The sequence below is a fragment of the Oryctolagus cuniculus genome, chromosome 13 (assembly GCF_051225735.1).
Source record: "Oryctolagus cuniculus isolate XC-2025 breed Fujian yellow rabbit chromosome 13, ASM5122573v1, whole genome shotgun sequence".
NCBI lineage: Eukaryota > Metazoa > Chordata > Mammalia > Lagomorpha > Leporidae > Oryctolagus > Oryctolagus cuniculus.
This window is the reverse complement of record NC_142879.1, coordinates 76,060,124-76,072,694: the sequence shown is the minus strand read 5'-3', so window position 1 is coordinate 76,072,694 and position 12,571 is coordinate 76,060,124. Positions and strand designations below refer to the sequence as shown.

Here is a 12,571-nt window from a genome sequence, read left to right as displayed (position 1 = left end):
AAAACTCAGATGGAATTCCTGACTCCTGACTGTGGCTTGGCCCAGCCCCAGCCGTTGCTATCATTTGGGGAGTGAATCAGAAGGTGGAAGAGCTCTCTCACTCTCTCCCTATCTGTATCTTTGCCTTCCAAATAAATAAATTAATTGTTTTTAAAAAATTTACTTAAAATCAAAATAATATAAATAAAGTTGCAGCTGGAAGAAGGAAGAGAAAGAAGAGGAGTTGTGGTAGAGGAGGGGGAGGAGGAAGAGGAGAAAGGGAAGGGAGGGAAGAAGGAGAAAAGAGAGAAGGAGGGAAAGCTGATCAAGCTTCAGGTCTCTCTCACGTGAGACTCAACCTCTCTTGGGCTTGTTGGATGAGCACTCACATTAGTAGCATATGGTGGGAGAGAACTACACCCCATTTCCAACATCACCTCCTGGACATCTGCCAACACACACACACACACACACACACACACACACACACACTATGTTCAGCTACTTCTGGTTTCCTAATCTTGTTCTTTGTTGCCTCCCTGCTCTACATGGATTCTTCTCTTTCCTGGAATGTCTCCTACTGCCTCCCCAACCCAACCTGCACGGGTTGCTTCCTCCAGGGTGTCTCTTGGATCTCTTCAAGCTGGTAAGGATGCCATGCCTCTAACAGCTCTTTGTCTTCAGATCTTTCTTTCCTATAAACCAAGACCCATTGAAGGTCAGGCTCTGTATTCTTCTCATCTTGGCATAACTACTCAGCATCTTGCACCCAACTTGAGTTGAGAAATATTTGTTGAGTGAATAAAGAAGACTTGCTCAGAACTGTATGCTTTTTGCTTTTCATGTTGGGCAATTCGCTTGAAATTTCTATAGCACCAATCCACATAGCCACTAGATGGAAACAAAATGTGTACCTCTCTAGAGGGAAACATTTTTAAAGAGAAGCAAAATAGCTTGGGCCCTGCACCCCATGGGAGACCAGGAGAAGCACCTGGCTCCTGCCTTTGGATCAGCGCAGTGCGCCAGCCGCGGCGGCCATTGGAGGGTGAACCAACGGCAAAAGGAAGACCTTTCTCTCTCTCCCTCTCTCTCTCTCTCACTGTCCACTCTGCCTGTCAAAAAAAAAAAAAGAAGAAGAAGCAAAATATTGATTCCTCCATTGCCAAACCTTTGCACACAAATATCCATCTTTATTACTAATTCATGTTGGGGCAACTTGTAATTAGAAGAACTTGGTGGGGAGAAGAACAATGGATTTGAGAATCTCAGTTTAATGCATGCTGTATTGGATGCTTTATCTTCTCTTAGCTTTGACTTCCTGGTAGATTTAAACTTTACATGGTGGAGAAGCAAGTTCTAATCCACCTGTTTCCACACTCCTATCACTGTGTCTCTCTCCCAAACCCTCCTCATTTAAGAAACTCCCCAAAAAGTTTGCTAGTAGACACAACTTCAACTTTTCTCCAAAAACACACTAAAACTATTTCTCTTCCTTGAAAAATTAAAAAGTCTGTATTGTAGCAGTAGCATGTTTTCAGCATATTCCTGAAGTCATCAAGAAGGCACCATTAGTATTAATTTTGTCTTATTTGCCAAAATGTACCCTCCCATTATAAAATCAAAGCCAGTGGTCACTCTTCAGCATTAGCTGTCTTTACTAATCCCCATCCACATTAATGTGCAGTTCGATTCCGAGCAAATAGTCCTGAAGGGATATTCATCAGTTGGCCAATGGTTTGGTCATAAAAAAATACCAAAAACACATTTTTATTTTCTTTTGAGACAACACCTAGAGCAAAAAGGAATGTCCTTGTTTTCTGGGCTTTAACCTAGGATCATAGGAAGCTTGGAATAGCACAGGGAAGTTGTTAGTGCTCTAGGGTAATATAGAGGTACAGGTTCATCTGCCTCAACACCCCTTTTGAGTTCCCTGCCCTGGTACTTTCTTCATCTCCAGGGCAAGGAGACTGAGAAGGCAGCAAAAACTGGAATTGATCATTATCATCATCATTACCATCATCATCATTTGAACCTGGAAAGAGATAGAGATAGTGCAAGAAAGATAGACACAGACAGAGCTCTCATCTACTGGTTACCTTTCCAAATACCTGAAATGGCCAGGGCTGGGCCCCAGGTGGAGCAGGAGGTGGGGGAAGGCCAACACCAAGAGCTGGGAGCTCAATCCAGGAGCTCCACCACTTGGTCTATCACTACTGCCTCCCAGGGTCTGTATCAGCAAGAAACTGGAATCAGGAGCCAGAGCCAGGATGCAAACTCAGGTACGCTGATAGAGAATGTGGGTATCCTAACCAACAGCTTAACTACCAGGCCTAACTCCCACCCTATCATTAGGTTCTTTAGGGGGGTGCACATGGGTTTGTTGCCTCACTGGCAAGGGCAGGGGAAAGCCTCTTCTCTGTGTCACACATGTACAGGTTTGAATATCACAGGACCTGGTTTTCTGAATAAAAATATGTAGTCTTCTTTCTCTATGTCTCAAGATCAGTTCCATACTAAGTTTCCATACTCCTGTGTAGAATGAGCTTTACTCTTACCAAATGGCTACAATGGCCAGGGCTGGGCCAATATGAAGCCAGGAACCAGGAACTTCATCTGGATTTCCCACATGGGTGTAGGATCCTAAGGACTTGGGTCATCTTCTGCTGCTTTCCCAAGCACGTTAGCAGGGAGCTGGATTGCAAGCAGAGCAACTGAGACTCGAAGCGGTGCCCATGAAGGAAGCTGGCATTGCAGGCCGCAGCTTTGCCTGTTAAGCCACAACACTGGCCCCAATGATTTGGTTGTGCTTATGAAATGCATGAAGTTTGTATTCCTTAAAAGATTTCTTTGGGAAAAGAAATAAAAATGATGCCACTGGGATGCCTACATCCTATATCAGAGCATCTGAGTGCAAGTCTTGGTTCCTTTCCCAGCTTCCTGCTTCCTGCTAATGTGCACCTCTAGAAGCCAAAAGTTATGGCTCAAATACTTGAGTCCTTGACATCCATGTGGTAGACTCAGGTTGAATTCCTAGATCTTAATTTCAACTGGTTCAGCCTTGGATACTGTGGGCATTTGGGGAATGGAAAATCTCTCTCTTTTTCTATCTCTCCCCTCCTTTCCCCTTTTGAATGAAATTTTAAATAAATAAATAAATAATAGATATTTTTAAATAAATATCAAATTTTTTATTTGACAGGCAGAGTTAGACAGTGAGAGAGAGAGAGACAGAGACAGAGACAGAGAGAAAGGTCTTCCTTCTGTTGCTTCACCCCCCAAATGGCTGCTACGGCTGGCGCGCTACACTGATCCGAAGCCAGGAGCCAGGTGCTTCCTCCTGGTCTCCCATGTGGGTGCAGAGCCCAAGCACTTGGGCCATCCTCCACTGCCTTCCCGGGCCACAGCAGAGAGCTGGACTGGAAGAGGAGCAATCGGGACAGAACCGGCACCCCAACTGGGACTAGAACCTGGGGTACCAGCGCCGCAGATGGAGGATTAGCCTAGTAAGCCACGGCGATGGCAGTATCAAATATTTAAAAATAAATATCGTGGTGGCTGGAGCTGTGGCACAGTAGGTTAATACTCTGCCTGCAGTGCCGGCATCCCATATGGGCACTTGTTCTCATCCCGTCCGCTCCTCTTCCGATCCAGCTCTCTGCTATGGCCTGGGAAAGCAGTGGAAAATGGCCCAAGAGCTTGGGCTCCTGTACTCACATGGGAGACCTGGAAGAAGCTCCTGGCTCCTGGTTTCAGATTGATGCAGCTCCAGCCATTGCAGCCATTTGGGGAGTAAACAAGTGGAAGGAAGACTTTTCTCTCTGTCTCTCCCTCTCGCTGTCTGTAACACTCTCTCTCAAATATATAAATAAAATCTTTTAAAAATGAATAAATATCGCTTTCTGTGATATGTTTCTACTATGCACTATGATATGTTTATCAGAGGCATCAGAGACTATCTAAATTTGCTTCCTATTGCTGATGTAACAAATTACAAATTTAGTGGCTTAAACCAACAGAAATCAGTTGTACAGGTCTGAAGGTCTGAGGTCCAAAGGGGATACCAGACTTGTTTCCTGCTGCAGGCTCTAGTAAGAATTTTCTCCTTGCCTACTCCAATTCCAGGAGGCCACCTGGGTCTCTGGGCTCACAGCCCTGCATTGCTCTGACCTCCGTTCCACCATCACAGCTTTCTGACATTCCTGCTGCCCTGTTTGTCTTATGGGGACCCTCATGATCACACCAGGCCCATTCGGAAAATCCAGAGCGATCACCTTATCTCAAAATCCTTAATTTCATCACACCTGCCCAATCTCTTTTGCCACAGAAAGTAAAACATTCAAAGGCTCAAGGTTAGATATGGAGATCTTGATGGGAATCATTTAGCCTTCCTGTATCTGAATCTGTCCTTGGTGTCCTGTCCCAAAGCCTGAAGTCTAAACTTCCCACGAGAAAGGAAAGAGCAGTATTTTCTACAAGGGACCACCTATGTGGGTACCCAGAGATCAAGAACAAAATCATTCATGCCATATTGCAAAGGGAATGCTATAATGACTCCCAGGGCAGGTCATGGTAAGATGTGTCCCTAAACCACCCAGGGTTCCCTTTGCTCATCTCTCTTCTCAAAGGTGGATGCTGGGAAGACTGAGGGAAGGGATCCTCTTGCAGAAGAACCCCCTTTGAGAAGGTTGTTTGGTGCCCTCTGGTGTCCCTCCTCCCCAAGAGGCTGTGAAGGGACAAAGCCACCTGCTGGTGAGCTGCACACTGCGGAGATGCCTCTGCCTGGGATTTGGGGAGAGGATGAACAGCCTAGAGAGGGAGCTGGCATGGGCTCATTCGGTGTCCACCAGAGAGGACTGCTCTCAAGGGTACTCCAGTGCGGGGATAGATCATAGGACGCTGGCAGCTGAGGGAGGTGCTGTAAGCAGCTGCAGGGCAGTCACACCTGTGTGAAGGGATCTACAGCTGGAGAGGCCCCACGGGGGTAATCATCCTGACAGGCTGTGCATGAACGAAGCCAGACCTCAGGGCTGGCGCTTTGGCAAAATGGGTAAAGCCATCACCTGCAGTGCCGGCATCCCATATAGGCGCCAGTTCAAGTCCCAGCTCCTCCACTTCCAATCCAGCTCTCTGCTATGGCCTAGGAAAGCAGCAGAAGATGGCCCAAGTCCTTGGGCCCCTGCACCCACATGGGAGACGCAGAAGAAGCTCCTGGCTCCTGGCATCAGATCGGTGCAGCTCCAGCTGTTGCGACCAACTGAGAAATGAACCAGCGGATGGAAGACCTCTCTCTCTCTGTCTCTCTCTGTCTCTCTGTCTCTCTCTGCCTCTCCTTTTCTCACTGTGTAACTCTGACTTTCAAATAAATAAATAAATCTTTAAAATAAAAAAAAAAGAAGCCAGCCCTGCTTACTGGACACCTGCACTATCAGGATTCTTGAAAGAACACTGTCAACAGGAGATGCCGATATAGATACATGATTTTTAGAAGGCAGATTGTTGGAGGCAGGTGTTTAACCTAGTAATTAAGATGCCCGCCTCCCACATCAGAGTGCCCTGGTTTGGTACCTGGGTATGGTTCGTGATTCTAGCTTCCTGTTAATGCAACCTCCCATTAAGGCAGTGGTGATGGCTCAAGTAATCGGGTTCCTGCCAACCATGTGGGAAACCTGAACTGAGTCCCCTACTCTCAGCTTCAGCCCCAGCCCAGCACCCACGCAGCCCCAGGCTTTGCAGACATCTGGGGATTGGACCCATGAATGAGAACTCCCTCTTTCTTGCTCACTCTCTCGCTCTTCCTCTCTCTAATTAATTAAGAAATTGGCTCACGCAGTTGTGGTGGCCTGGTGAATACACCATCTGCAGGGTGGGCCACCAGGCTGAAGACACGGGGAAGACTTGCCGCTGAGTCTGCAGGAGCCAACGGGAAAGCCCCAAGCTGCCTGCCGCACGGTTCCCTCTGACTTAAGGGACCTCAGCATTTGCGTTCTACTCAGGCCTTCACCTGCTTCAATAAGGACCACCCACAGTAGTAGGTGCTCCTGCCACCCAAAAGCCCCCTCACAGACACAGCCAGTGCAATGTTTGACCAAATGCACAGCTGGGTTGACACATCCAATTAACCATGACAGCACTTATTCTGGGTTACGTCTGTGTCTTTCCTAGCCCCCATCTCTCCTCTGGGTGGGCATCAAAGAACATGAACCCAGAGACTACCGGAACCACCGACAGTTGCTCTGAATTCTAAGTGAAACTTTCCATTCTTGGCCGGCGCCGCGGCTCACTAGGCTAATCCTCCACCTGCGGCGCCAGCACCCCAGGTTCTAATCCCGGTGGGGGCACTGGTTCTGTCCCAGTTGCTCCTCTTCCAGTCCAGCTCTCTGCTGTGGCCCAGGAAGGCAGTGGAGGATGGCCCAAGTGCTTGGGCCCTGCACCCGCATGGGAGACCAGGAAGAAGCACCTGGCTCCTGGCTTCGGATCAGCAAAACGCACCGGCCGTAGCGGCCATTTGGGGGGTGAACCAACGGAAGGAAGACCTTTCTCTCTCTCTCTCTCTCACTCTCGCTCTCTCTCTCTCACTGTCTAACTCTGCCTGTCAAAAAAAAGAAACTTTCCATTCTCGATAAAGGTGGTAGCTGCAGCCCATCACAAAAGTACAAAATTCCACCGACTTTTATGTTATGTGGATTTCACCTCCATTACCGCCTGTGGTGCCAGCATCCCATATGGGCGCTGGGTTCTAGTCCTGGTTGCTCCTCTTCCAGTCCAGCTCTCTGCTGTGGCCCAGGAGGGCAGTGAAGGATGGCCCAAGTGCTTGGTCCCTGCACCCCTGTGAGAAACCAGGAGGAAGCACCTGGCTCCTGGCCATTTGGGGGGTGAACCGACAGAGGGAGGACCTTTCTCTCTGTCTCACTCTCTCACTGTCTAACTCTGTCAAATAAATTTTAAAAAGCTAAAGTCAACTTTCCCCCTAATATTTAAAGTAAATTGGAATTAAAACTTTGCAACAAAAGTGACCCTGTAGAATATAATGGTAACTACCAGAGGCTGAGAAGCCAGTGGCAAGGAAAAGGTGGGAAAAGGTTGATTAGGGGGTGCTACATTGTAGTCAGATAGAAGCAATAATTTCTAGGGTTCTATTGCACCATAGGGTGACTATAGAGAGAGTCCAGGTACTGCTATCTTTGTTTATTGAAAAAAAATACCAAGGAGATAGAATTTTAAAAGCTATCATCATAAAGAAATGTTAACTCTTTGAGGAGCTAGATATGTTTACCTTGCTTGGACACTACACAATGTATGCGTGTATCAGAACATCACATGAGCAGTAAGTGATCTAGAGCAGTGGGTTAAGCTGCCACTTGGGATACCTATATCCCATATCAGAGTGTCAGGTTCAAGTCCCAGCTACTACACTTCCATTTCAACTCCCTGCCAATGCTCCTGGGAAGCAGCAGATGGTGGTACCTGGGTTGTTGCCACTCAACTGGGAGACCTGGTTGGAGTTCCTAACTCCAGGCTCAGTCCCAGCTGTTGCATCCATTTGGGAGTGAAGCAGCAGATAGAAAATTCTCTCTCTCTCTCTCTCTCAAATAAATAACACATCTGAATTAAAAAAAAAAAAACAGGTGTATGTTTTCTGAGACATTCTGATGATTTAGCTCTGGGAGTTGCAGGGTTGCGACAGCCAGTAAGGAGCTTTGCTGCAGGATCTGAAAATTCTTCATATAAAGTAAAGAATTCTTCATTCTTCGGCAGAATGAAATCTTCAAATATGAGCTTCTAGATTTTTCTAAATTCTTGGAGACATTTGCACCTGAAGGTCCCCAAAGCAAACATGTCATCCTGCTAGTATGTCTCAAACGCCTGTTGACTGGGTTAGTTCTTAAGAGTTAGGGTCATCATAAAAGTCTATATGGCTGCATTCAAGCACTGTGATAAAAATTAAATGTAAGCATCAATTACGTGACCAGTGCAGAATAAAGGCGGCCAGAGTCGACATGCTGATAAAAGTGAACATTTATTTTCCTCACTTGAGAGGCACTGTTGTAAGTGCCTCACATATATTAACTCATTTAACGCTCTTAACAGCTCTACAAGGGAGATGCTCTGTTGTCCCTCCATCAGAGATAAGGAAACGAAGGCAGAGAGAAGGGTGCGAACCTGCCGGAGCTCAGATGCCTGGTCAGTGATGGCCTAAGGCAGCTCATTCTGCTTTTCTTCTTCTTCCCTGAAGATGGCTTGAACCCTCGGAATTTGAGCATGTGTGTGCGTACACATATATGTGAATGCCCCCAACACATGCATTTGCTTACTGCCAGTTTACAAAATCTGTGACATTACAAGCTCCTCTTCAATGTCGCTCCCTAAGTTATGTACCAACTGATTGTGTATAAATTGTCATTGGTTTAAATTTCTAGTGAAATTTATTCAATTTTCCTGTCATCCCCTTCCTTTTTTCTTTTTTGATGCCTCATCCTTAAGACTCCCTCCCATCCGATCTTGGCTTCTTCTGGCTTTTCCACCATCCCTTGCTCATTGCCAAACTTTAAACTAAAACTCTTAATAGAGTGGGCACTGTCGTGTAGCGAGTTAAGCCACCATCTGCAACGCCAGCATCCCATATGAGTGTTGGTTCTTGTCCTGGCTGCTCCACTTCCAATCCAACTCCCTGCTAATGGCCTGGGAAAAGCAATGGAAGATGGCCCAAGTGCTTGGGCCCCTGCACCGACATGGGAGACCTGGAAGAAGCTCAGGGCTCCTGTCTTCAGCCTGATCCAGTCCCAGCATCTACAGCCATTTGAGCAGTAAACCAAAGGGTGGAAAACTTTCTCTCTCTCTCTCTCTCTCTCTCTCTCTGTGTGTGTGTGTGTGTGTGTCCCTATCTCTCTGTGACTCTGACTTCCAAATAAATAAATAAATCTTTAAAAAAAAACTTTTAGCAACAAAGCTCCTAACTAGCTTCCCTTCTGATTTGTCTCCTCTTTTTGTATTAATGTTTATTTATTTTCATCTACTTGAAAGGCAGAGTGACAGAGAAAGAGACAAAGAGATTTTCTATTCGCTGGCTCCTCCCCAAATACCTTCCACATACAAGGCTGGGAGAGGCTGAAGGAGGAGCCCAGAACTCCATTCAGGTCTCCCACATGAGTGGCAAGGGCCCTAAGCACCTCAGCCATCATCTGCTGCCTTCCATAATGCATTGCATTAGCAGGAAGCTAGATTGGAAACAGAGCAGCCAGGACTTGAACCAGAGCTCTGATACGGAACACACACATTCCAAGAAGCAGCCTAACCCACTATGCTGCAATGCCAGCCCCTGGTTTTTCTCCTCTTGAATAGACTTTTGACACTAGTACCAGAATTATCTTTTTGTTGTTGTTGTTAGAACAACTCAGCAAAATAAAATTCCGGTTTATTGTTGGACAACATTGTTTCACACATACATCAAACAGGCCAAAAAAAAATAAACAGCAACTGGCCGGCGCCGTGGCTCAATAGGCTAATCCTCCACCTTGCGGCGCCGGCACACCGGGTTCTAGTCCCGGTTGGGGCGCCGGATTCTGTCCCGGTTGCCCCTCTTCCAGGCCAGCTCTCTGCTGTGGCCAGGGAGTGCAGTGGAGGATGGCCCAGGTGCTTGGGCCCTGCACCCCATGGGAGACCAGGAAAAGCACCTGGATCCTGGCTCCTGCCATCGGATCAGCGCGGTGCGCCGGCTGCAGCGGCGGCCATTGGAGGGTGAACCAACGGCAAAAGGAAGACCTTTCTCTCTCTGTCTCTCTCTCTCACTGTCCACTCTGCCTGTCAAAAAAAAAATAAAATAAAAAAAAATAAACAGCAACTTCATAGACAAAAAAAGGAAAAAAAGAAACCTTTTATCTTTGGCCTTTTTAACCATCTCATACAAACCAACTACTTATAGTACAGCTAAGTACATACACAAAAAAAGTTACTGGAATGCTCGGAATAAGATTGTTTTTTTGTTGTCGTTTTTGCTTTTTTTACAAGGTTTTTTTTCTCCTTTGAGATTAGAATGAACATGGTCACACCACAAGTAAAGTCAGAAGTAGGACAGAGGACGCTCGAAGGCTGGTCTGGTCATCCGAGATCATTAAAAATGGCTGACCCCTAACAATATGTACAAAAATATAAAATGTAAATAAAAAATACAAACAAATTTTCCTTTTTAAAGTACTTTTAAGAAAGAAAGCAGGGCCTGGAGTTTGGTGCTGTCCTTCCCCTGTTGCGAACTCACTGGGTTTGTGGGCGTGAGCGCTGCGTCCGCAAGGGCGCGGGCGGCCACGTTGGGGGAGACGGGAGTGAGGGTGGAAGGTCACGGCGGCCTCGGGTTCACGGGTGCCTTCTGCCTTGCGGTCTAGTCATCCTCGTCGGTCTTCTGCTTCTTGGTGTCCACGTCGTCCTCCTCGTCATCCTCAGCTGCCCGCTTGCCTGTAGCCGCCTCGGCCTCCTCGTCTTCGTCTCCGTCCTCTTCCTCACCATCGCCCTCTTCCTCCTCCTCTTCCTCCTCGCCACCTTCCTCCTCTTCCTCGTCTACCTCGTTGTCCGCCTCCTGCTCCCCGTTCTCCTCATTGGCGTTGCCGTTGGCGGGGGCGTCTCTCCCATTCTCCGCCTCCTCCACCACTTCCTTCTTCTCCTTCAAGTCCTTGGTGGTGATCTCGGAGCTGGTGTCCACGGCCGCGTCGGACATGGTGGGGCATGCCGGGGATCCGAGGCAGCGGACTCGAGAGAAAGCGGGCGTTCGGGGGCTCTGGCGACAAAGCTGCCGGAGTCCGCGGCGGCGGCGGAGGCGGCTGCGGCGAGCGGGGAGCCGGGCCCCGGAACAATGCAAAGATGGCTTTTCAGAGCAGCCAGTGGGGGCCAGAATTATCTTTTTACTTGTAAAAACAAAGCTAATGCAGTTTGAAGTAGGTATCAGGTACTATTACAAAGATATTGTTAGTTGTGTAAGCTGTGATAAAGCTTCATGGTCACACTAAGCGATGTTCTTCATAGTATCTGTGCATCAACACATCCTGCAGTGATGGCGAGTATAGTGACTTGATATCTGTGATGTGCTTGAAACTACTCCAGGAACAAAAAAGTTGGCCAAGTTGTCAGTACCTGGGCCGGCGTTGTGGTATAGCAGGTGAAAGCCTCTGCCCGAGACCCCCAGCATCCCACAGGGGCACCAGTTCCCAGCAGCTCCACTTCCAATCTGGCTCCCTGCTAACGTGCCTGGGAGAGCAGTGGTGGACGGCCCAAGTCCTTGGGCCTCTGCACCCATGTGGGAGACCAGGAAGACACTCTGGGCTCCTGGCTTCAACCCAGCCCAGCTCCAGCCATTGTGGCCATTTGGGGAGTGAACTAGTGGATGGAAGACCTCTCTCTTTCTCTCTCTCAGTGTGTGTGTGTGTGTCTCCTTCTCTGTAACTCTGCCTTTCAAATAAATAAATAGCTGTTTTTAAAAAATTGTTGGTGATTATTAAAGTGGTTATCCTGGCAACTCCATGCTAATCTCTTTTTCTCTTACTTGTATTTTGAATTTTCCTATAATAATTTTTTTAAAACTCTGATCCTATCAGATGATATGCTCAGTAACGCGGAGCAGAATACCCAATAGACAGTGTCAACTTCATTCTGATATTTATTTTTTTAAAGATTTATTTATTTATTTGAAAGGCAGAATTATATAGGGAGGCAGAGGCAGACAGAGAGAGGTCTTCCATTTGCTGGTTCACTCCCTAATTGGCTGCAACGGCCAGGAGCCAGAAGCTTCTTCCAAGTCTCCCACATCGGTGCAGGAGCCCAAGCACTTGGACCATCTTCCTCTGCTTCCCCAAGCCATAACAGAGAGCTGGATCAGAAGGGGAGCAGCCAGGACTCGAACTAGCACCCACGTGGAATGCTGGCACTACAGGCAGCAGCTTTACCCACTATGCCACACCACCAGCCACTGACATCTATTTTATAAGGTTTATTTTATTTATTTATTTGAAAGAGTTACAGAGAGAGTGAAAGAGAGGGATTGTCCATCTGCTGGTTCACTCCCCAGAAAAAAACAGGAGCCTGGAATGCCATTTGGGTCTCCCATCTGGGGGTAAGAGTCCAGATACTTGAGCCGGGACTCTAACCAGCACTGAAATAGGATATCAGTGTCTCAGATGGTGGCTGACCTTGCTGCCCTACAGCACTGGCCCCTGTGATATTTATATTTCAGGTAACAAAAATTCCAGACATAGCGGTTGCTGCCATTGATCCAATTCTCCCACCTACTACTCACATTATTTTTCTCTTGCTGACTTGTATGAATCTTTCATGCTCTTCCTTGCCACAGGAAGAAGGTTGCTTTAGCTGCAGGTGTTATACCATGTGAGAGACAGGAAAGGGAGCAACTGGGAGAATCTTCAGTTGTCTCTGCCTTTGTTTCCAGACAGCAAAAACTCTCTGAAGCCACTCAGCAGACTTCTCACAAGACCACCGCCACCCGCGAAGGGTAGGGAGAGTTGAACCTATGGCAAAGCAGACATGGGGCCAGCGCTGTGGCGTGGCAGGTGAAGTGGCTGCCTGCAGTGCTGGCATCCCATATGGGCACCAG

The 12,571-nt window shown here is 47.5% G+C and overlaps 1 protein-coding gene across 1 annotated transcript; it reads right to left on the bottom strand.

Annotated features, from left to right (window-relative positions):
• Positions 1-9,873: 9,873 nt before the first annotated feature.
• LOC100342906 (prothymosin alpha) lies at positions 9,874-10,864 on the bottom strand. Its single transcript, XM_002717620.6, has one exon. The coding sequence runs from the start codon at positions 10,682-10,684 to the stop codon at positions 10,352-10,354; it is 333 nt and encodes a 110-aa protein (XP_002717666.1). The 5' UTR covers positions 10,685-10,864; the 3' UTR covers positions 9,874-10,351.
• Positions 10,865-12,571: the final 1,707 nt, after the last annotated feature.

Excerpts from the sequence above, each read along its gene's own strand:
- LOC100342906 (XM_002717620.6), bottom strand. The coding sequence starts at position 10,684 with ATGTCCGACGCGGCCGTGGACACCAGCTCCGAGATCACCACCAAGGAC.